This window comes from Phocoena sinus, chromosome 20 (assembly GCF_008692025.1).
Source record: "Phocoena sinus isolate mPhoSin1 chromosome 20, mPhoSin1.pri, whole genome shotgun sequence".
NCBI classification, from domain to species: domain Eukaryota; kingdom Metazoa; phylum Chordata; class Mammalia; order Artiodactyla; family Phocoenidae; genus Phocoena; species Phocoena sinus.
The window spans coordinates 16,005,245-16,025,517 of record NC_045782.1 but is presented as its reverse complement, the minus strand read 5'-3'; the positions used below and the strand labels follow the sequence as shown (position 1 = coordinate 16,025,517).

Below are 20,273 nucleotides of genomic sequence, written 5' to 3'. Positions count from 1 at the left end.
CTATATGCCTCACTTTTGACCTCTGGAAAATTGAAGGAGTGGACCACAGCAGCAGTTCTTACCCTGGATGTGAGACTAGTAATAGTTAAATTATCGAAAGTTTCTGGTGTTAGTTTTTTAAATATTACAGAATTAAGATTATCCAATAATGTCACACTCCCTCCTTTGTATTCCTCTGGAGGTTTGGGGGGTTAGTGACCGCTGGTGCACAGGGAGCGGTGCACACTGCATGGACCACCCTGTCTGTGCGACAGGGGTCATCTGGGGCTGGACAGGGGTCATCAGAGGAGCGTGTCTCACAGGTGATTGTCACCCATCACGTGTGTTCCCATAGATGCAGAAGAGACTGTTGTGTTAGGGGGTCTCTGAGGCCTCTTCCAAGGTCCAGTGTTCTAGGAGCTTTTGATTCTCCTCTCTGCACCGCAGAGTTGGGCCATGGGAGGACTGGCTTTACGAAACAGGCCATTCTGTTTTGGGAGGAGGGATTCAAAGGGAAGTAGGGAGTGAGGACCCCAAGGAGTGGGTCTTGGCAGCAGCCATGTCCACCAGCCCTGGCACCTCTTTCCCAGCAAGGCCAAGTGAGCGCAGTTCAATAGAGACATAGTGAGCCCTCACTCTGTGCCCTGCAGTGTGCCAGTTATGGGACTCCAGGGGTGGCTAAGACATGACCTCAGCTTACAGTCCAGTAGAAATTGCACTATCAGTTAACAACAGTAGCATCCAGAGTGTAGCACAAGGCCTAACTGGAGGTATGGGCCAAGCTGTGGGGCAATCAAAGCAGGCTGCATGTTGGAGGTGCCAATCAATTTGGATCCAATGGATGAGTAGGATTCCCACAAGCAGGCTAGAAGAACTAAGCGTCTGGAAACACCACAGGTTGAGTGAGGCCCAGAGGTGGGAGAGCCTCCATGGGTGGGTGGCTTGGTGAAGGGGGAGTAGAGTGGGGATTGGTGGGCAGGGGCTGCACTGTGCCAGGCCTGGCAGCCATACTGAGAACTCGACTTGATTTCAGGGCAGATGGAAGCTGTAGAGGGGAGGCATGAGAGGGACTTACCTGGTCAAGAGCTGAAGGAGCTTCTGGAGGGGGAATCCACAGGACCTGGTGATTTATTGGATGAAGGAAGGGCAAGGGCAGACGGTGGGGTTTTCAGCGGTGAGAAGAGGCGAGGGAAGGGACCAGGCACGTTTGGGGGCGGCTGGTGAATTGGTGGGTCCAAGACATCCTCTCTGCACTTCCCCAGGTATTCAGCGACATAGGTGCCATCCAGAGCCTGAAACGCCTCGTCTCCTACTCCACTAATGGTACCACGTCGGCGCTGGCGAAGCGCGCGCTGCGCCTGCTGGGCGAAGAGGTGCCGCGGCCCATCCTGCCCAGCGTGGCCAGCTGGAAGGAAGCCGAGGTCCAGACGTGGCTGCAGCAGATCGGCTTCTCCCAGTACTGCGAGAGCTTCCGGGTAGAGCCGCACGGGGTCGCCGGCCGGCGGTCGGAGCAGGCGCATCCCCTAGGGCCGCGTGGCCGCTAGGGGCGCCCTGCACACAGGCGACCGCGCCCCATCCCGGCGCAGCACGCCAGCGGCACCAGGGTGGACTTTTGGGGGTGGGGAGCCTGTACTCAGTGTTTTTCGGGGTCATTCGGTTCTCATCTGGGTCCCATCCGCCTCCCCTACCGCCATCTCCAGGTCCCTGCTCTTGATCTTGTGCTGGGTGGGGTGCAAATGCTGAGGATGGGAGCCTTTCCTTACATCTGACCCCTCCTCCAGGAGCAGCAGGTGGATGGAGACCTGCTTCTGCGGCTCACGGATGAGGAACTCCAGACCGACCTGAGCATGAAGTCAGGCCTCACCCGCAAGAGGTACGGAGCCTCCAGCCCGCATACTCCCCCGCCCCGGGCAGGTCTAACTAAACGCCCCCTCCGCCTCTAGCCAGTGCCCAGTCAAGATCTCAGCATCCTCTCCTCCCTTGGGTGCAGATTCTTTAGGGAGCTCACGGAGCTCAAGACCTTCGCCAACTATGCTACATGCGACCGCAGCAACCTGGCCGACTGGCTGGGCAGCCTGGACCCGCGCTTCCGTCAATACACGTATGGCCTGGTCAGCTGCGGCCTGGACCGCTCCCTGCTGCACCGAGTGTCGGAGCAGCAGCTCCTGGAGGACTGCGGCATCCACCTGGGCGTGCACCGCGCCCGCATCCTCACGGCCGCCAGAGGTCAGCCTGCCCACCTGGGCCCCTAGCCCTGCCCCTGCCCCTGCCCTGGAGGGGTGAGGGGAGACACATGGGGGGGCGCTCAGAGCCTCCCTGCGGGTTGATTGAGCGCGTAGGCTGTGCTGCACTGGGCTCTGAGGATAAAGATGAATATGTTGCACTTTGCCCTCAAGAAGTTCCCAGTCTGAGGTGGGTAGGAGGGTGGGAGGAAGGCAGACGTATAAACAGGCACGTGGCTGCAGGAGCTGGCATGCCCAGGACTCCAGTGGGAACCTAGAGGAAGCACCACCTACCCTGTCCACCCAGGCCTAGGCTTTGGAGAGGGGAGGATGCCTGACCAGGTCTTGAAGGACGTGTTGGGGGTGGGGAAAAGAGTGGTGGCAGCAGGAAGAGCAGCCCAGGCAGAGGGAGCCGTACATGCAAGTGTGGAGGTGAGACAGCATGGGGGCTGGGTACAGGGGATGTGGGCGGGAAGACAGAGGGCTTATCCTGTTAGTCCACAGCTGACAAAGTATGGGTGCTTTAGGGAGGTCGTGAGAGCAGAGTGGATCCTAGGGCTCTAGCAGCCCTCTTGATTTATTGATTTAATTTACTAATTTACTATTTGGCTGACATTTATTGTCAATTACTAGAGGCCAGGCCCTGATTAAGTTTTTAACAGATATTATCTCATTAATCTCTACATCCGTTCTGTGCAGTGGGTGTTTGTTTTTTTAAAGTCAGCTTTTAAAACTTTTTAAAGAATAAAAGTGGTATAATTTAACTTAAAAGTGTCCAGTTTGAACAGTTTTGAATGTATACCCCTGTGTAACCATCATCATAATCAAAGATAAAGGACAGTTCCATCATGGGTGTTAATTTTACAGATGATGAAACTGAGATTTAAATTCATTTTGTAAGGTTATAAGTCATTAAATGACAGAACTAGGATCTCAACCTCTGCCTTTATACCTCGTAAAGAGACAAACGTTGTCTGAATATTATAAGATGGGTTCTTTTCATGCATAAGTATGTACTAAGCTCCCACAGGGGACAAGGGACTGGGCTTTGGCCCCATTCTTTTGCTTCAACCAAAGCAGATTAACTTCTATCATTTTTACATTGCAGCTCCCAATAAATCCCCAAGATTTAATTTTTTAAAAACAAGAGGGTGCTACAGCAAAAATAGCTTACAAACATCTCCTGTAGGGAGTAGGGAGCCATGCACAGTTTTGAAGTGGGGGCAATGACACACTCAGATTTGGATTTTAAGCAGAGCTCTCTGGTGCCTGCGGCAAAAAGATTAGACTGGGCAGGTGTGGATCTGGAGAGACCACTGAGGACGCTGGAGTTGGGGGCCTGGACACAGGGACAGCCCTGAGGCTGGAGTCCAGGATGTTGGTAGGCAGAATCCACAGAGCACGGTGCCTGACCCTGAGCATTGAATGTCAGCTCCATGAGGGCAGGGTTTGTTCTGTTCATTGCTGTATCCCAAGCACTAAGAATACTGCCTGGCACACAGAAAGCACTTAGTAAATATTTGTTGAATGAATGAATGAGAGGCAGGAGTTGAGGCTGATACCCAGGTTTCTGGCTTTGGTGGGAGACTAGGAAGAAGTGGGGTCTGGGGAGGATTTGGGATGGGTTGGGTTTGGAGTACCCGTGGGCAGCTGGCTGTGCAGGTCTGGAGCTCTAGAGAGAGGGCAGTGCTGGAGGTGTCCCCAGAATACAATGCCTGCCTCCTGAGAGGGCCTCACTGATAGTTTGCAGCCTGCCTTCCTGTAGGCCCCATCTCTCCACCTCTCTGACCCTTTTTGGAGCAAGCCACCCTGCCTGGGCTGGGCTGAGAGGGCTGGGTATGCAGGAGATTATGTACCTCGTGGTGAATGATGGGGAAGGCCCACCCTCACCAAGCCGTCTCTTGTCTGCTTCAGAAATGCTACATTCCCCTCTGCCCTGCGCCGGCTGCAAGCCCTGCGGGGACACTCCAGACGTCTTCATCAGCTACCGACGAAACTCAGGCTCCCAGCTCGCCAGGTGAGGAGGGGCGGACAGGCAGGCTGCCTGGGGCCTTGCGGGGAGGCCACGGCAGTGACACAGGACCTCTCTGCAGCCTCCTGAAGGTGCACCTGCAGCTGCACGGCTTCAGTGTCTTCATTGATGTGGAGAAGCTGGAAGCGGGCAAGTTCGAGGACAAGCTCATTCAGAGTATCATGGGTGCCCGCAATTTTGTGCTGGTTTTGTCGGCTGGGGCTCTGGACAAGTGCATGCAGGACCACGACTGCAAGGACTGGGTGCACAAGGTAAGTGCTGGCCTCTGTGGTCCCAGCATTGGCCTGTGGCCCAGGGCACAAGGTCCCCGTTTCATTCTTTCTCACCTGCATATACTCCAGCAACCTCCATAGCCCAGCTGGAAGTCAGGAGCCATGGCTCTGACTGTAATGGGACTTGAGCAACTCACTTAGGTTCTCCGAGCCCCAGTTTTCTCATCTTCAAAATGGGGGTAACTTACCTGTCCTGTTCACCTCGTAGAATTGTTGTGAGGGTCAGAGAAGGATGAACACGCTTTGAAAAATAACCTCTGTGAGGGAAGGGGGGCAGGAGAGCATAGTGACAGGCACAGTGGAATGGTTAAGAGCTGTGAGTTTAAATCCTGGCTCTGGCTTTGGGCAAGTTACTTAACCCTAATGAGCTTCGTGTTTATCACTGGAAAGCGGGATAGTTAGTGTACCTAACTCCCTAGGGTATTGTTAGGAAGATTAAAAGAGGTAAAATTTGTGAAGGGCTTAGCAGAATGCCTGGCACGTAAGAACTGCTGTATGATAGCAGCAATGACTATTATTAATATAATTTTTGTGAGTACTACCACTGTTTAATTCCCCATTGTATCCCGAGTGCCTAACGCATAGTAAAAACTTATTGGGAACTTGTAGAATGGACGGATGGATCTGTATCACATCTGTAGGTTATTAATCATTACTCGCTAGTCAGCAGGAATTGGGGCCAGGGCAAAGGGAAGCAGTTGTCATATGGATAGGGCCCTTGTCCTAAAGCAGCGAAGGAGACAAGGATATGCCCAGAATGACTAGATCATACATAAATTGGTGTCAACGTAAAGCCAGGTAGGCGAACCTCTTACTTGCTATAAGAATACGGAGAAAGGAAAAAAACATCAAGGGCTGGAATAATCCGGGGAGGCTTCGTGAAGGAAGCGGAACTTGAGAAGAGTCTTAAGAATTTAGGCCAGTGGAAGAGAAGGCATCTCAGGCAGGGCAACAGCAGGAGCAAAGAAGAAAAGTAGGCATGAGGGGCTTCCCTGGTGGCGCAGCGGTTGAGAGTCCACCTGCCAATGCGGGGGACGCGGGTTCGTGCCCCGGTCTGGGAAGATCCCACATGCCGCGGAGCGGCTGGGCCCGTGAGCCATGGCCGCTGAGCCTGCGCGTCCGGAGCCTGTGCTCCGCAACGGGAGAGGCCACAGCAGTGAGAGGCCCGCGTACCGCAAAAAAAAAAAAAAAGTAGGCATGAGAAGGGTGCCAGAAACCTGCATTATCACTGGTATTGCCTTCTCCATTTTACGGATGAAGAAACCAAGGCTCGGAGAAGTAGAATAATTTTTCCCATGGCCACACTGCCTGGGCAGAAATCAGAACTGGGCTTTGAACTCCCCCTGTCTATCTGACTCCAAAGCCCATGCACTTTCTTAAGATCCAGCTTTGTCCTATGACTCAGATCTGAAGGGTGGGAGGGGAGGTGGTGAGATAGGATTGGAATCAGCTGACACCAGAGTGACTGCATCTTTTCCCAACTCCGAGTTCAGTGATGTCACGCCAGTAGCTTGAAATCAGCCATGGTGGGAGTAGTTACACTAAAGAAATTGGTAAAAACTACAAATCAGGATTTTATTTGTTTGGTTGTTTTTTTTCCCCCTCTGGAGAGCCAGTTGTTAAACATGTACCAGCACACCACTGGCTGGGTAAGAACTAAGAAACCAGGTTATGGGGTTCCTAAAGGCAGGGAGAAGACCTGTGCTGAAAGCACTGGCAAAAGGGATCCCGTGAGGGCAGTGACGCCATACCAGTGGGTTTTAGGGAGAAGGTTCCGCGCTAGGGTGCAGCCCACATTGACAGCGGGGAAGAGGGTCAGGCCCCAGAGGCCATGTAGGAGGGTCTGAATACTGGGTTTGGTTTGGGGAGGGGATGCTGGGTCAGAGAGACACCCTGGAGGATCATGGCTTAGAGCAGGTGGCAGGCGGCCTTCTGAGAGAAAGAGAGGAGTGTCTGTGAGCTCCGTTGAGAGCTCAGACCTTGCCTGGTTCATGCTGCATCCCTGATGCCTAAAACCGTGCATGGTACAAAGTAGGCTCTTGAAGAGTTTTTAGAATAATTGAATCAATGATTAAATAGATGAGTGATTCTGATGAAGCTGAGATGACTGGGAGAAGCATACGTTATCTACTAGGTTTACTGGGTCAGACTGGCCAGGCTCTGAATCGGTACAGTGAGCAGTGTGCTGTCTTTGCTTCTGTGTAATTCTGGATGAAACAAATGTCTAAAGGTTCCCACATAAGTTGCTGCAGGGCCAGAATTCATCCAAGTGCTCAGCAGAGAGGCAGAGGGCTTGGTTGAAATAGCCTTGGACTTGGAATCTGAATGCTTGAGTCAGAGACCTGGCCCTCTCCTGGGCTGGGCATGTATGTGACTTGGGAGCAAGTCCCTCCCCTTCGCTGGCCTTCCTTCTTCTCAGCTGTAAAATGGAGAGGTGCCCCAGAAGCCAATCAGGGTTGAAGTTATGCAGATTCCTTCCCCAGGAAGGCTCTGCTCCACGAGGGTGCCTGGCGTCCATCACTGTCCCAGCCAACTGCAAGGAGGGAGGAGCAGGCAGGTGGTGGAAGCCTTTGCCTTGGACCAGTCCCAAAGGCTCCATCATCCCTCCTTGGTTGTTTTTAGTACTGAATTGCCTCTGGTTTTAAAACTGCTTTCCTCAAAGCCACATTTAGTGGGTAATCAATATGGAAAACCACAAGTAAACTGCACTCAAAAAGTCCAATCCTTGTGGTACCCCCTTGAAAGGAAAAAAACATTCAATAAGCACTTACCAGAGCACCCATTAATAGCAATATCCTCAGAACAACCTAGTGAGGTAAGTTTTATTATCCCCACTTTACAGAGGAGGAAGTAATAACACTTGTTACTTATTTAAAACATACACTGCATGCTAGTCGCTAGTCTAACCACTTGCCATGGGATAGCACAGTTATTTCTCCCAGCAATCCTGCAAGATAGGGACTATCATTAACTCTGTTTTAGAAATTAGAAAACAGAGGCTTGGAGAGCCTGTTGTTTTTGCCTCAAATGACAGAGCCTGTGTCAGAGACTTGATGTGAACCCAGATCTGATGATTCCAGAGCGTAACCCCTAAATGCTATGCTGTCTCATTCATTCATTCAGCCAGTCCGCTGTTAAGTATTTAGCAAAGGCAGACTACGGGCAAGGCTTTGTGAAAGATCCTGAGATACAAGGTGAGTGAAACCTGGACATGGTTCCCACCTTTATGTCTGGTGGGGAAGCAGATATTAAGTAAATTACTCATTAGTGAATTTAAATTCGTAAGTGTAGCATGTGATGCGGAGCCTATGAGAACCTATAACAGGGGATCTGACCTGGTCAGGAAGTGAGGGAAGACTTCCCTAGGAAAGTTGATTGAGCTCAGATCAGAAAAATGAGTTGGTATTAGCTAGGTGAAACGGCAGGGAAGAGTGTTCTAGTCAGAGGAGGCGGCATGTGCAAAGGCCCTGTGGAGGGAGGGAGGCAGCAGATCTAAGGGACTGCAAGGTCTGTGTGGCTGGGAGGACAGCGCAGGGATAGAGTTTGAGAAGTGAGCTGTGGCCAACCGCACAGAGCCTTGAACTTTATTCAAAGAACCATGTAGAGTCGTGAAGTTTTAAGTAGGGGGGTGGGGTGACATGATCAGATTTGCATTTTGCAAAGAGTAGCTAGGTGAAGGGGCAACATGGAGAATGAATTAGAGGAGGCAAGAATGGATGAGAAGAGACCCGGTAGGGGCTAATGGTAATACGGGGTTGGCTGGTGGGGGTGGAAGTGGAGAAAAATGAGAGGATTTGAGAAATAAATAAGGACTACAACTGGCAGGGCTCAGGGTGGATCAGTTTGGATGCAGGGGGTGTGATGTACTTCTTGACACCAAATTTGTGTGGGCTTTTTCCCATACCAACAACCAGTTCTCCATTTCACCAGCACCAGCTGGCTGTCCCACAATTCAATTCAGTTCTGACACTAACTACCCACCGGGAGCCAGTGTCAGACTCCATGGTTTAAGGGATCAGTCTCACAAGTCGGCCCTCACTTCAGACCCAGTCGCAAGGCCCAGGCCACCTGCACTGCTGTCTGACTCAGCTACAAATGCAGGGGTTCCTATGACCACCCCCCTCAGGTTCAATAATTTGCTAGAATGACATGCAGAATTCAGGAAAGCACTTTACTTAACTATTACTGGTTCGTTTTAAAAGATACAACTCAGGAACATCCAAATGGAAGAGATGCACAGGGCAAAGGAAGCGGGGGTGGGAGCGCGGGCAGGGCTTCCATGCCCTCTCCGGGCCACCCTCTCCACACCTAGATGTGTTCACCAACCTACCAGTCCTTAGGGGTCTTATGGAGGTCTCATTATGTAGGTGTGATTAAGTCATTGGTGAGTGAACTCAGTCTCCAGCCCTTCTCCCCTCCCTGGAGGTGAGGGGGGCACTGAAAGTTCCAACCCTCTAATCACAGCTTAGTCTCCCTGGCCACCAGCCCCCATCCTGAAGCTATTCGGCACAGCCCCACCCCCCAGGTCATGCGAGAGGGCTTTAGGAGCTCTGTACCGAGAACCTGGAACAAAGGGCAGATGGAGATTTATCATACCACAGGGGATGAGGGAGAAGTCAACGTGGACTTCACGGCCAACATCCCCCCTTGGGCTCAGCCTGGCCCCGAGGTCCCTGGATGGGGCCCCACGTGTCCTCCTCTTCCCCTCTTCTTCCTCTAGGAGATTGTGACTGCTTTGAACTGTGGCAAGAACATCGTGCCCGTCATTGATGGATTCCAGTGGCCAGAGCCCCGGGCCCTGCCCGAGGACATGCAGGCTGTGCTCACCTTCAATGGCATCAAGTGAGGAGGGGGCGGGGCGGGTGACACAGGCCCCCAGCCAGCAGCTCCCTCTGCCCAGCCCTCTGACCCACCAGCCTCTGCACCCACAGGTGGTCCCACGAGTACCAGGAGGCCACCATCGAGAAGATCATCCGCTTCCTGCAGGGCCGCACCTCCCGGGACTCGTCTGCGGGCTCTGACACCAGTTTGGAGGGTGCTGCACCCCTGGGCCCCGTTTAACCAGTCCCTAATTCCCAAGCCCTGCCGTGACCCCCCATTTCCATCATCCCCCCAATGGAACAGCTCCTCAATCCGGCTTCCCTGGGCTGAGACAGCCTGGGCTCTTCTCAGGAAATGGCTCTCTGCCTCCCCCGACCCTCACCGTCCACCTCAAACCCGGCTTCCTCAATATCTGGAAAGGGAAGGGAAGCCAGGCATTGGGGGTGCTAAGACCTCCCCTAGCCCCTGCCCCCAGGTCCTGTCTCGGGCGTGGGAGGGTCACTGCTCAGCTCTGGAGACTGGAGAATGAGGGTGTGCTGCATGCTAACGCCTCTCCTGCCCTGCCAGCAGCCAGCCTGAGTAGAGTGAAGGCAGGCAGCCTCGGGCAGGGCTCAGTGCAATGGCCAACCCTCCCCACCAAGCAAGGGCTTGGGCCCGGGAGCCAGCTAGGGATGAGAGGCTAGCCATGGCTCTCCACCGAGACTGCGCCTGGCCCCTGGGCTCACCACTTCCTGCCATCCTGTGGCCTTGCGCTGTAACCACTCAGTGCCCTTAGCTGGCCTGGTCTGGTCCCAGGTCCACTCCCAGCCTTCCTGATGTGCATCCTCCTTTACCACATCTGGGGTCAGGGTGAGACTGAGCCGGCCCTCGCTCTGGCTGGTCTGCAGCCGTGGCCTGCGCTCACCGGTGCACGGGAGCCCCCTGCTTGAGGCTGAGCAGGGGACGCTGCCTCTCGAAGAGCAGCTAGCCACCCTACCTGGCCTTGGTGCTGTGCGCCACGCCTCTGCCCAGCGTGGCCCAGCTCCCTTCCTCAGCCCCTCACCCGTCCAAGGCTGCCCCCGCACTGGCTCAGGGGGAGCTGGGGCGAGGCAGCCCCCCTGTGGCAGCAGCAGTAGCCCGGGCAGAACCTGTAGCTCCCTGGGAAGAGGCAAGATCCTGAAGAAGGGCATGGGGTGCATTCGAATCACCTGGGAATTTTGTTAAAATCCCATTCAGGACACGGGGGTGGGGCCCGAGTTCCTGCATTTCTCACAAACTCCCACCTGGGCTGAAGCTGGTGATCAAGGAATGATACCTTAGGAAGCAAGACTGAAACACAAATGCCTCACAAATGTTTGCCATTTCCCTGACACTTCACTCCATGGTCTCTAATCATCAGAGCAGCCTTACCTGGTATTATCTCCATCTTACAGAGAAGGAACTGAATGTCGTGCCCAGTTTCCCAAGTCACCAGTGGCAGCCCCAGGATGCAGACCTGGCCTCCTGGCGCTCAGTCCACCGTCGGGGGGACTGAGAATCATCCTGGAGGCTGCACCCTGGGCAGGGCTGTTGCTCCACAGACGGCTGGCTTCCCTCTTGCCCCAAAGAATCTAGCCGTGGGGGGACAGGCTTTCACAACAGAAGGCTGACTCGGGGGCTGTAAAGAAATAACCGAGCAGGAGTGTCCCTCGGCCCCTTCCTCCACCAGGGTAGGAGAGCAAGAAAGCATCCTCCTTCCAGTAAATGCAGGCTCCAGCTAATGGGCTCAGCGGGCACCTGCCCTGCCCCTCCCCTCCCCTCCTGAGGGCAGTGGGTTCACACCTGAAGGCTGGCTCAGCTCCCAGAGCCACCTCCTGCAGGTGCTGGCCAGGGCCCTCGGAGCTCTTGGGCCACATCGTCAGAAAGTCAAAGTCTCGCTCCAGGCTTGGAACTCCTTCCTTCCACTCGCCTCCCTGTCAAAGATACTGCCTCTAGCCGGTCCTCTGACTGCACTTGACCCTCTTCCTTCTTGCCGCATGAATGCCCACCGGTGCCCCGGATACGACGGTGACTGAGGCAGACTGGATGTTGCCTTCAAGAGCAGAGACAATAACAATACAGTGTGATGAGTCTCCTCCAGGGGAAGCCTTCTGTCTTTTTGTCCCCAATCAGTCCCACTCCCTCCTGAGGTCCCCCATGGACAGTACTCAGAGAGGTTGCCCAGCGCTCTTTGTTTTTCTGTCTGGCACACTCTCTACTGCTGCCTCCCTCCTGTCTCTCTGAGGAATCACAGCCCAGCCTCCGGGCCCCACCGGAGCAGCTGAAGTGACGAGCCTCCCCTGGCCAGGCCAGTGTGTTCAGGGGCCAGCCTCCCCGGCCGTAACAAACACTGCCCAGATTGCAGCCAGGGCAGGCACCCTGGCCCGCACCTTCCACCTAGGCGTGGTCTGACAGGGCCGGTCCTGAGACAAAGGGCTGAGAAACAGCCTTTCACCACCCGCCCCCCAGCCTGCTCTGACATTGCAGCCTGGTCTGCGGGGTCAGGGTTTTCTGCTTGGCTGGGCTGTAGCTGCTGCTCCCAGGTCGGGGCTGAGTCAGCCTCACCCCACCCCTCTCCAAGACCAAGAATTGCTCATGACCGACCAAGAAACACTCAAAAGTCAAAAGTCCAGCTCCAACTCATTTATCCTTCCCCTAGGTCCATGAATAGAGGCATTCATTCCATTCTAGAATGTATGAGACAGGAAGGATCTTAAAACAGTATTTAATCTAGTGTTTCCTAACTTGTCCAACCATGATCAGACAATTAGAGGCATTGGTGATCTAACCCTTCATAGAGGGCCTTGCTCAAGGCCACACACGAACCAGAGGCAATGCCCGGAGTAGAGCCTGGGCCTGAGGCCAGCCCAGAGCCTTTTTCCTACCACCCTCACTGCTGGGACAGTCAGTGGAGGGGGCCTCTCCTTGCTTGATCTCCCAATGACAGGGGACAGTGAGATGGTAATCTGGAAACAGGCCCAGGCTACAGAGGGCCACAGCTGACCCTAGTTTGCCCTGGGCCACGTTTTACCTGTGTGATTTCTAGCCAGAAAACTGGCTAGCAGGGCAGGTGAGAGAGAATGAGGGTAGAAATACCAGCAGGGGGCCATGCCCTGTGGCCAATTCTGTTTTGAAGAGTCAAGTGTCATCTGATTTGTTTGGGGGCCTATGGCCCTCATCAAAGCCAGTGCCTTAATACCAAGTCCCATTCTGCCTTTCAACTTCAGGTCCAGGCTTTCCTAATGCCCTAGAAATGGGCCCCTCATTCTCTGGGGAGTCGGGCCCATCTCCAGGTTCCTGTTGAGCTACAGATGCTCGAGGGATGGTGTCAGCACGTGGCCCTGCTGAAATGCCCAGCAATGGGAGGTGTTAGAGGGCTGAGTGGTAACAAAAACTGATTCTGCTTGGTTTGGTGTAGCCAGGAAGACCAGAGCAAGGTGTCTTCAGGGAGTAGATCTCTGACCCTGAGGAATGAGCGGCCAGGGCTCTGCCCAGAGCTTCTCTGCTGACCTGATGCAAGCGCGGCAGCCCTTCGCCTCCCAGCAGCTCCGGAGAAGAGAATGGGCAGTCAGATGAGGACTGAGCTGGCCACGCCCAGTACCAATCCCATGGCAACTCAGAGGCCCCTGTCCCTTCCAGCAGCCACTGCTGTCCGACCTACAGTGGGCAAACTAGGAACAGGAAAACAGAAGGCCCCACAGCCCAATGCCTTGGGGGCCGGAAGGTTCATTCCAGGGTGATTATACAGACTTATTATGATTGGCACTGCTAAGCCCAGGGGACTGATTCCCACGCACAGATAGCAGCACTCTCCCTCCAGGTGGCACCAAGTCCCTCCCACAACCCTCCCTTCCCCCAGAGCTGGCACTGACCAGTGGTACCGTATTCATCACTAAGGAGTGACTGGTAGCTGCTTGGCCGTGAACTGAGCATGGTGAGCTGCACAGTTTGGGTTGGAAGCAGAGGTGCTGCCCTCATGCTTCAACCGGTCCCTCCATCAGGACCTCTCCTCTCCCCTGGAGGGTTCTATGTGATTGATGGACTAAAGGGTTTAACAGATCCCTGTTCCAAATGGCTCCCACACCGCCTGCCCTGAGTGGGACTGTCTGGGTTACAATTCCAGATCCTAGAATCACAGGCAGGCACGGCGTGGATGAGGTGGGGGCCTTGGTCTAGCTTGACCACCTGGTCCAAGGTGAACACTGCCCTTTGAGGGGAGCTGCCGCTGCTGCTGAGGACTGGGACCCAGAGGCATATACTTCCAGCTGGTTGGCGTTCACGTTGCTCCTCTCGCCCCCTGCCCTCTGGTCCAGGCAGATCAGGGGCTCTGGGAAAACTGCTGGAATTCAGGGCAATGATTAGCCCTTTCCAGTATCCTGTGAGAGACCAGAGAGAGAGAGTTCAGATTTAACACGGGGGGACCCTCAACTCCTGGAGAAGTGACACAGGCTTTATCGGATGGGCTGGTCCAGGTATTCCCCCTCCCCAAGCTGAGAGGTGGAAGACAATGTCCAGAGACAGAGGGCTCTGGGGGAAGAAACAAGTGGGTCAGGTTAGCGTGTGGCCTGGTCACAACTAGCCGAGGAAGCTCTCCAGGCTTCCCTTTAGCACATTTCTGCCACCGTAGTTCCATCTGTAAAATGGGAATGGAGGGGGATGAGGGGAACTGGGTGCGAGAACGTAGCCTTGCCAAGAAGTACTGTGAGCCTGACCCTTCCCCTACCGCCTCTGCCTTGCTACCGGGGAATCGCTCCCAGACGATTAGGCAACCATCTGCAAGGGGAGAGGCAGGCTGGGACTTCCCGCAGGGGAAGAGCTCCAGGACTGAGGAGGTTGGAAGGAGGAGGAAGCAGAGGATACCTTTAGGGTGAAGGGGTCCATTTTGAGCCTGGGTCAGGGCCCTGCATTACCCAATCAGGACGGCCGGGATGAAGAGGAGGCCAGCTCCCAGAAGGAAAGGGAAGCCCTTCATGAAGTTCAGGGTGGCTGGGTAGAGCGAGTTGAAGATGCCGGAGGCTGTCAGCATGGCCAAGCCATTCACACAGGCCACAGCAGAAAAGAGAGCGCCTGTGAAGAAATAAATAGCACACTCAGGAATTTGAAAGACCTAAATGCAAATCCTGACACCACTACCTCACAGCTGTGTGACCTGGAGCAAGTCACTTAACCTCTCTGAGTGTCACCTTCCTCAGCTATGACTCCTACATCATGTGTTGTGATAAGGCTTCGATGAGGTCATGCATGGAAAGCACCTGTGCTACAAAACAAATGGCTGTTATTAAATCTCTATATTACAAGTACATTTGATATCTCCTAGCAAAAGCCTGATAAAGTCTGATAAAATGGTTTTAGGTTTATCCCCTTTGGAATCATCTCCTGTTTAGGATAAATTTCTGGGCTATTTCTCAGTTTCAACACTTATCAGCTGTGTGATCCCCGAATAAGACACTTATCTTTCTGGGTTTCTGTCCCCCTTCTGTTAAATAAGGATAATACCTTTCATAGATTGTTGGTGACACTATAATCGCATGTAATGCACCTATCACAGGGCCTGGCCCCCTGAAGGCAGTCAGTTAGTAAGAGCTGTTCTTTTCTCCTGTTCCCCTTGGCATCTCTGGGCACAGTGAAGGTGCTAGAAAAATGCTTATTGAGTGAATGAATGAAGGCACATGGGTTCTGAGGATAACAGAACCCATGGTGGGCTATACATGGCACCAGAGTCTCTGCCATCACCAGATCCTACTTCCAGGGCAGATGGGAAAAAGTGGATGAGCTACATGTTTCTGGATTGGGATCTAAAGACCAAGAGGCCTGATAAGCTATTCTTTATAGATATGACAGCATGGAACTTCCCTGCTGTCACAATGGTTAAGAATCCACCTGCCAATGCAGGAGACACGGGTTCGAACCCTGGTCCGGAATATCCCACATGCCACAGAGCAACTAAGCCCACGAGCCACAACTACTGAGCCCGTGCTCCTAGAGCCCGTGCTCCGCAACAAGAGAAGCCACTGCAATGAGAAGCCCACGCACGGCAACGAAGAGTAGACCCCGCTCACCGCAACTAGAGAAAAGCCTGCGCGCAGCAAGGAAGACCCAACGCAGCCAAAAATTTTAAAATAAATAGAATCGATATGCCAGCAGAACACAAATTTTGCAAAATAATCAACAGCCCAACAGAAGTTGAGATTAAACTATCAGACTGTCAGAGCTCGAAGGGCCTACAGATGTCATCAAGAGCTATTCACGGGACTTCCCTGGTGGCGCAGTGGTTAAGAATCCACCTGCCAATGCAGGGGACATGGGTTCAAGCCCTGGTCCGGGAAGATCCCACATGCCGTGGAGCAACTAAGCCTGTGCGCCACAACTACTGAGCCTGCACTCAAGAGCCTGCGAGCCACAACTACTGAGCCCTCGTGCCACAACTACTGAAGCCTGTGCACCTACAGTCTGTGCTCCGTAACAAGAGAAGCCACCACAATGAGAAGCCTGAACACCGCAATGAAGAGTAGCCCCCACTCGCCACAACTAGAGAAAGCCCACGTGCAGCAACGAAGATCCAATGCAGCCAAAAATAAATAAATTAATTAATTAAATTTTAAAAACTAGAAAAGAACCCCTCCCCGCCCCACACACAAAAAAAGAGCAATTCACATGTGTTACAGATGAGGAAACAGGCCCAGATCACAGAGCCGCTGTGACAGAGCCAGGACTAAAACCCAGATTCCCAGACCTGCTGCTCTTGGAAAGAGACCTGGGTGTGCATCCTAGTTCCACCACTTACTGAGTGACCTCAGGTGAATCAATTTAACCCTCTGGGCCTCTGCTTCATCTGCCATGTGGAGACAGTGAAACCTACATCACAAAGTTGGACACTCTGACCCCAAGGAAGCAGGGAACTCTGGCATCGTCACATCCATTTTACAGATGGAAAAGGTGAAGTCTGGAAAGAGTAAATCCTCTGCTTGGCTTATGCAAAAGAACATAATCGTATGCTGCTGACTGCAAATTCCAATGCTGTGGTCTGAAAATCCAAATCGCTGTGGTTCTCTGCCAGCCCTGGGCACTGTGACAGCAACGCAGTTGTCTTGGCTACTTATTTCTCCAGGGTGGGAGGGAGGAAGGTAAGCTGCCTCCTGGCCCGTGGCTCCCCTCTGCGCAGTTCAGGAAACACTGGGCATGAGGAGCCAGACACAGGCTCACACCCTGATACTCACCCTGCTCTGACTCTCTCACCAGCCTGGAGAGTTTGGCCCGGATGACAGGCGTGACGACCAACGACAGGAAGAGGAGCCCGTACCCTGTGAGGAAAGAAACAATCATCAAGGAAATGGGCTTGGGGAGAGGGGTGCCCAAGTGAGATGTAGCAGAGGTCCTGTACCTACCCCATGAGGGACTCGGATTGGACACAGCAAGAACTTCCCTGATGGGGAAGGAGACAACGATGGGGCACAGCAAGCACACAGTAAATGCAAGTTCCTTTTCCCTTGACATTTAGTTACTCACAGGCTTACACCGTGTCCTTCGTAACCATTTCTCTCCCTTGTGCAACTGTTACCTCCTCAACAAAAACTGCAAACTGCTAAAAAACAGTGGTGCCTGTGAAGTGCATTCACGATGAGGCCCCCCAGGGCCCCTTCAGGGGAAAGGCCCCCAAATCCCAGAGCAATGACAGTGTCTTCATCATCTCTGCACCCCCGAAGGCGTTGAGCCCAGCACCGAGTCCATGGAAGATGCTGTGGGCAGGAGAAAAAGGTACCTGGTCCCCGTCAGCACTGTCCAGGCGAGCGGCCACATCAGGAAATCTGTGATTACAGAATGGCTGACTGTACACATTTTAGGGCTCTATTAAAATAAATCTGTCCATTCAGGAAAGTTAACTTCCTCATTCGCAGCTGCCCCCTCCCACCAAAAAAAAAAAAAAAAAAAAGGAAAGAAAGAAAGAAAAGAAGAACTAACAGAAGCAGGAATTTGATAGCTGCGGTCTGAGAAGACTGGCTTTTTTAAAAACCCAAAGAAGCTGACCAAGGATATTTGAGATAGGTCCTGTGATTCTTATCAGAGAAGTGAGTATTAAGGCATTAATGGCTTGGACTTTGCTTAAGAGCACCAGGAATATAGGCTGTGGGAGGCCAAGGAGTGGAGCAATTAGTGTAAGAGCAATATTTTTGTCTTTGGCTCTATCTTACTAACAATATTTATGGTTGGTAATGTAAATGAATTACTTTGGCTATTGAAGGTCTATATTTTCTGTATAACAAAGATGGCATTTTTATGAGGTTTCTTAGTTGTCTGTCCTCCAGTGCAGGCTAGGGGCACAGTGATGTTTCCAAAGACATGGGCATGAACTACATTTGGCGGCAGCAGGTGGCCAGTCCCCAGTTTTCACCCAGCAATTCTGCGACAAACTGTCCCTGAACCCATACCCACTTTACCTGTGAACATGAGGGGTGTAATGGTAGCAAATGCAAAGACCACCATCCCCATGATGTTGAAGGCCAGACCGATCTCAGCCACCCAGGTGTCGGCCAGGCAGTACTGCAGAAGCCTCAGGCCCAGCAGGCTGGTGAGGTATGGGAGGTGCTGAGCCGCAGAACCGTAGCCAATCAGCCTAGAGTCCCAGCAGAGGGGTGTGCTAAGCTCATAGAGGGTCAGGATGTCCTGGGCCCCAAGGTGCACAGTGATCACCACGAAGATGGCCAACGAGTACAGGGCTAAGTGCTTCCTGGACTTCTCCGGGGCCTGGGTCACATAGAGCTGGACGATGGATCGGTGGTGACGGAGTGTGAAGAGCCGGGCGGGTGTCGCCTCTTTCACTGTCTCACCAAAGCAGAATGCTGCATAGAGAGTCATGGCAATCAGCAAGGCCAAGGCCAACCAGAAGGGGTTGGCATAACCCTGCTCCTGGAGCCAGTTGCCACCAATGAGACTCGCCAGCATCCCTGCCACCCCGATGCACGCTTCCAGCAGGGCCATTCGGATGGTACGGGTGCGGCTGGAGCTGACATCTGCCACGGAGGCAAAGCCAGCAGCCAGGAGGCCGCTGAAATCGCCGAGGAGGGCACAAAGGATGCGGCCCAGCACGAAGTAGCCAACGTGGAGCTGCAGCTGTACCACAAAGATGGACAGCACGGTCTGGAGCAGCAGGCCGAGGGAGGCCAGCACCAGCAGCGGGCGGCGGCCCACACAGTCACTCCAGGCACCCAGCAGGGTGGACGAGAAGAGTCCCACCAGGAAGCCGCCCATGTTCATGTAGAGGGTCCAGTGGGAGGTAAGCGTCTCCACTTTCTGCGGAGGCAAGGGTCTTATTACCAGGGTGCCGTTCCTCACTCTGGGCTGCCCATCGCCCACACCATCACCAACCTGGGAGATACAGGGATGAGGACTTTCTTTGGAGCCCTAAACCTCAGAGAATTTTAGTACAACTCTTAAAAACTGACACTGGAGGGGTATGGGAAATGGGCAAGATCCGTTCTCTTACTTTTAGCACCGTGAATGAAAACTGTCGCCTGCCGCATCGGCAAACAAAGGATGCTGCGGCCATCAAGCCCTCAGCCACTACTGCCGCCCCTGATGCTGAGCCCTGATGTAACTCAGGATGGAGACAAACAGGCTGCCGACAGCCAAGCCCTCAGCCACTGCAGCCAGCCCCAAGTACAGACCCAGGATGGGACAGAACAGGATACTGGCTCTAGAGAGCTAAGGTGCATATCAGAGGAGTGATTTCAATAAGCCCAGGCTCCTGCATCTTCCCTTACTTAGAAAAGTGCTAAATTCATTGACTTGTGGGAATTCCCTGGTGGTCCAATTTTTAGGACTTGGTGCTTTCACTGCTGGGGCTGGGTTCAATCCCTGGTTAAAAAACTAAGAGCCCACAAGCCAGGTGGTGCAGCCAAAAAAAAAAAAAAAAAAAAAGTCCAGTAACTTGAGATGTCTGGTTTTCCTCAATTAACAGTAATCTTTTGATGTTCCAACTACCTGGTTTTTATTGCAAAACTCCTATATATCCTGGCGCCTCCCTTACCTCTTGGGAACAGTCCCTCAGAGCTATCTCAGAGACTGCCTCCTGGGCCTGAGTCCTCAGAAAGTCTGCCAAATAAAACATAATTCTCAACTTTCAGTTTGTGCTTTTTTTTTTTTTTTTTAAATTTATTTTTGGTTGTGTTGGGTCTTCGTTGCACGGCGCGGTCTTCTCACTGTGGTGGCTTCTCTTGTTGCAGAGCACGGGCTCTAGGTGCGCGGCCTTTAGTAGTTGTGGCACGTGGGCTCAGTAGTTGTGGCTCGCAGGCTTCGCGGGCTCTAGAGCGCAGGCTCAGTAGTTGTGGCGCACGGGCTTAGCTGCTCCGCGGCATGTGGGATCTTTCCGGGCCAGGGCTCGAACCCGTGTCCCCTGCATTGGCAGGCAGATTCCCAACCACTGCGCCACCAGGGAAGTCCCTCAGTTTATGCATTTTTTTTTCAGTGGACACCCTCTTTTGTTAACCCTCAAACTCGCTTTACCTAGATCAACTTTAAGCATCCCCACAACGCATTTCTCAGTCAAGCCCCAACTTTGCTCCGGCCCCGCCCACCACCTAATATCCTTACCCACTGGGCTGCCCCCAACCTTTACGCAGGCCCCGCCCACTCCGCTGCCCCCAGGGCGCGCCCCTGGCACGCTCCTCGCTTCTCCCCGCCGCCCCTACCTGCGCGGTGGGGTCCACGCTATGGTTGGTGCAGCTGCCCCTGTCACGAGTGCCGTTGTAGCCAAGGTCGGCACTGAAGCGGTGCCACAGGTACTGCGTGGTGACCGGGCCCTGCAGGACCAAGGCGAAGTTGGCAAGGAAGATGAGAGGCTCCACGCAGCCGCGGCACAGCACGGGCCCGGCGGGCCAGGCGCGGGTCTCGCCCCGGGAGTTCGCGCGTTCCTCCATGCTGAGCTGCCGCTAGGCTTACAGCTCGGCTTTCTGC

At 53.5% G+C, this 20,273-nt stretch overlaps 2 protein-coding genes across 5 annotated transcripts in view; one reads left to right on the top strand and one right to left on the bottom strand.

Moving 5' to 3' along the window:
* The window catches only part of SARM1 (sterile alpha and TIR motif containing 1), an 18,427-nt gene extending 7,004 nt beyond the window's left edge, over positions 1-11,423 (top strand). Inside the window, exons 3-9 of one of the 2 annotated variants that reach the window (XM_032615867.1) lie at positions 1,242-1,454; positions 1,761-1,852; positions 1,970-2,205; positions 4,116-4,218; positions 4,295-4,484; positions 9,226-9,347; positions 9,437-11,423. In XM_032615867.1, coding sequence (XP_032471758.1) covers positions 1,242-1,454; positions 1,761-1,852; positions 1,970-2,205; positions 4,116-4,218; positions 4,295-4,484; positions 9,226-9,347; positions 9,437-9,566 — 1,086 coding nt within the window. In that variant the 3' untranslated portion in view covers positions 9,567-11,423. The remainder of the gene's footprint in view (positions 1-1,241; positions 1,455-1,760; positions 1,853-1,969; positions 2,206-4,115; positions 4,219-4,294; positions 4,485-9,225; positions 9,348-9,436) is intronic. The other variant, XM_032615866.1, reaches the window with a different exon arrangement.
* Positions 11,249-20,273, bottom strand: SLC46A1 (solute carrier family 46 member 1). 3 transcript variants are annotated; one of them, XR_004347362.1, is made up of 6 exons: positions 20,009-20,242; positions 17,759-18,686; positions 16,541-16,624; positions 14,234-14,390; positions 12,834-13,699; positions 11,249-11,376 (listed from the first exon to the last, which is right to left on the bottom strand). XR_004347362.1 is itself a non-coding variant. In XM_032615869.1 (5 exons), the coding sequence occupies exons 1-5, from the start codon at positions 20,234-20,236 to the stop codon at positions 13,642-13,644; spliced, it is 1,380 nt and encodes a 459-aa protein (XP_032471760.1). In that variant the 5' UTR covers positions 20,237-20,273; the 3' UTR covers positions 11,952-13,641. The 3 variants fall into 3 exon arrangements, 2 of the variants coding, with proteins under 2 accessions (XP_032471760.1, XP_032471759.1); XM_032615869.1 differs by lacking the exon at positions 11,249-11,376 and having other exon boundaries at positions 11,952-13,699; positions 17,759-18,611; positions 20,009-20,273; XM_032615868.1 differs by lacking the exon at positions 11,249-11,376 and having other exon boundaries at positions 11,952-13,699.

Coding starts and splice junctions, on each gene's coding strand:
- SLC46A1 (XM_032615868.1), bottom strand. CDS start 20,236: ATGGAGGAACGCGCGAACTCCCGGGGCGAGACCCGCGCCTGGCCCGCC. Junction 18,687..20,008: donor GCGTGGACCCCACCGCGCAG/GTAGGGGCGGCG, acceptor TGTATCTCCCAG/GTTGGTGATGGTGTGGGCGA. Junction 14,391..16,540: donor GGTGAGAGAGTCAGAGCAGG/GTGAGTATCAGG, acceptor ATTTCTTCACAG/GCGCTCTCTTTTCTGCTGTG.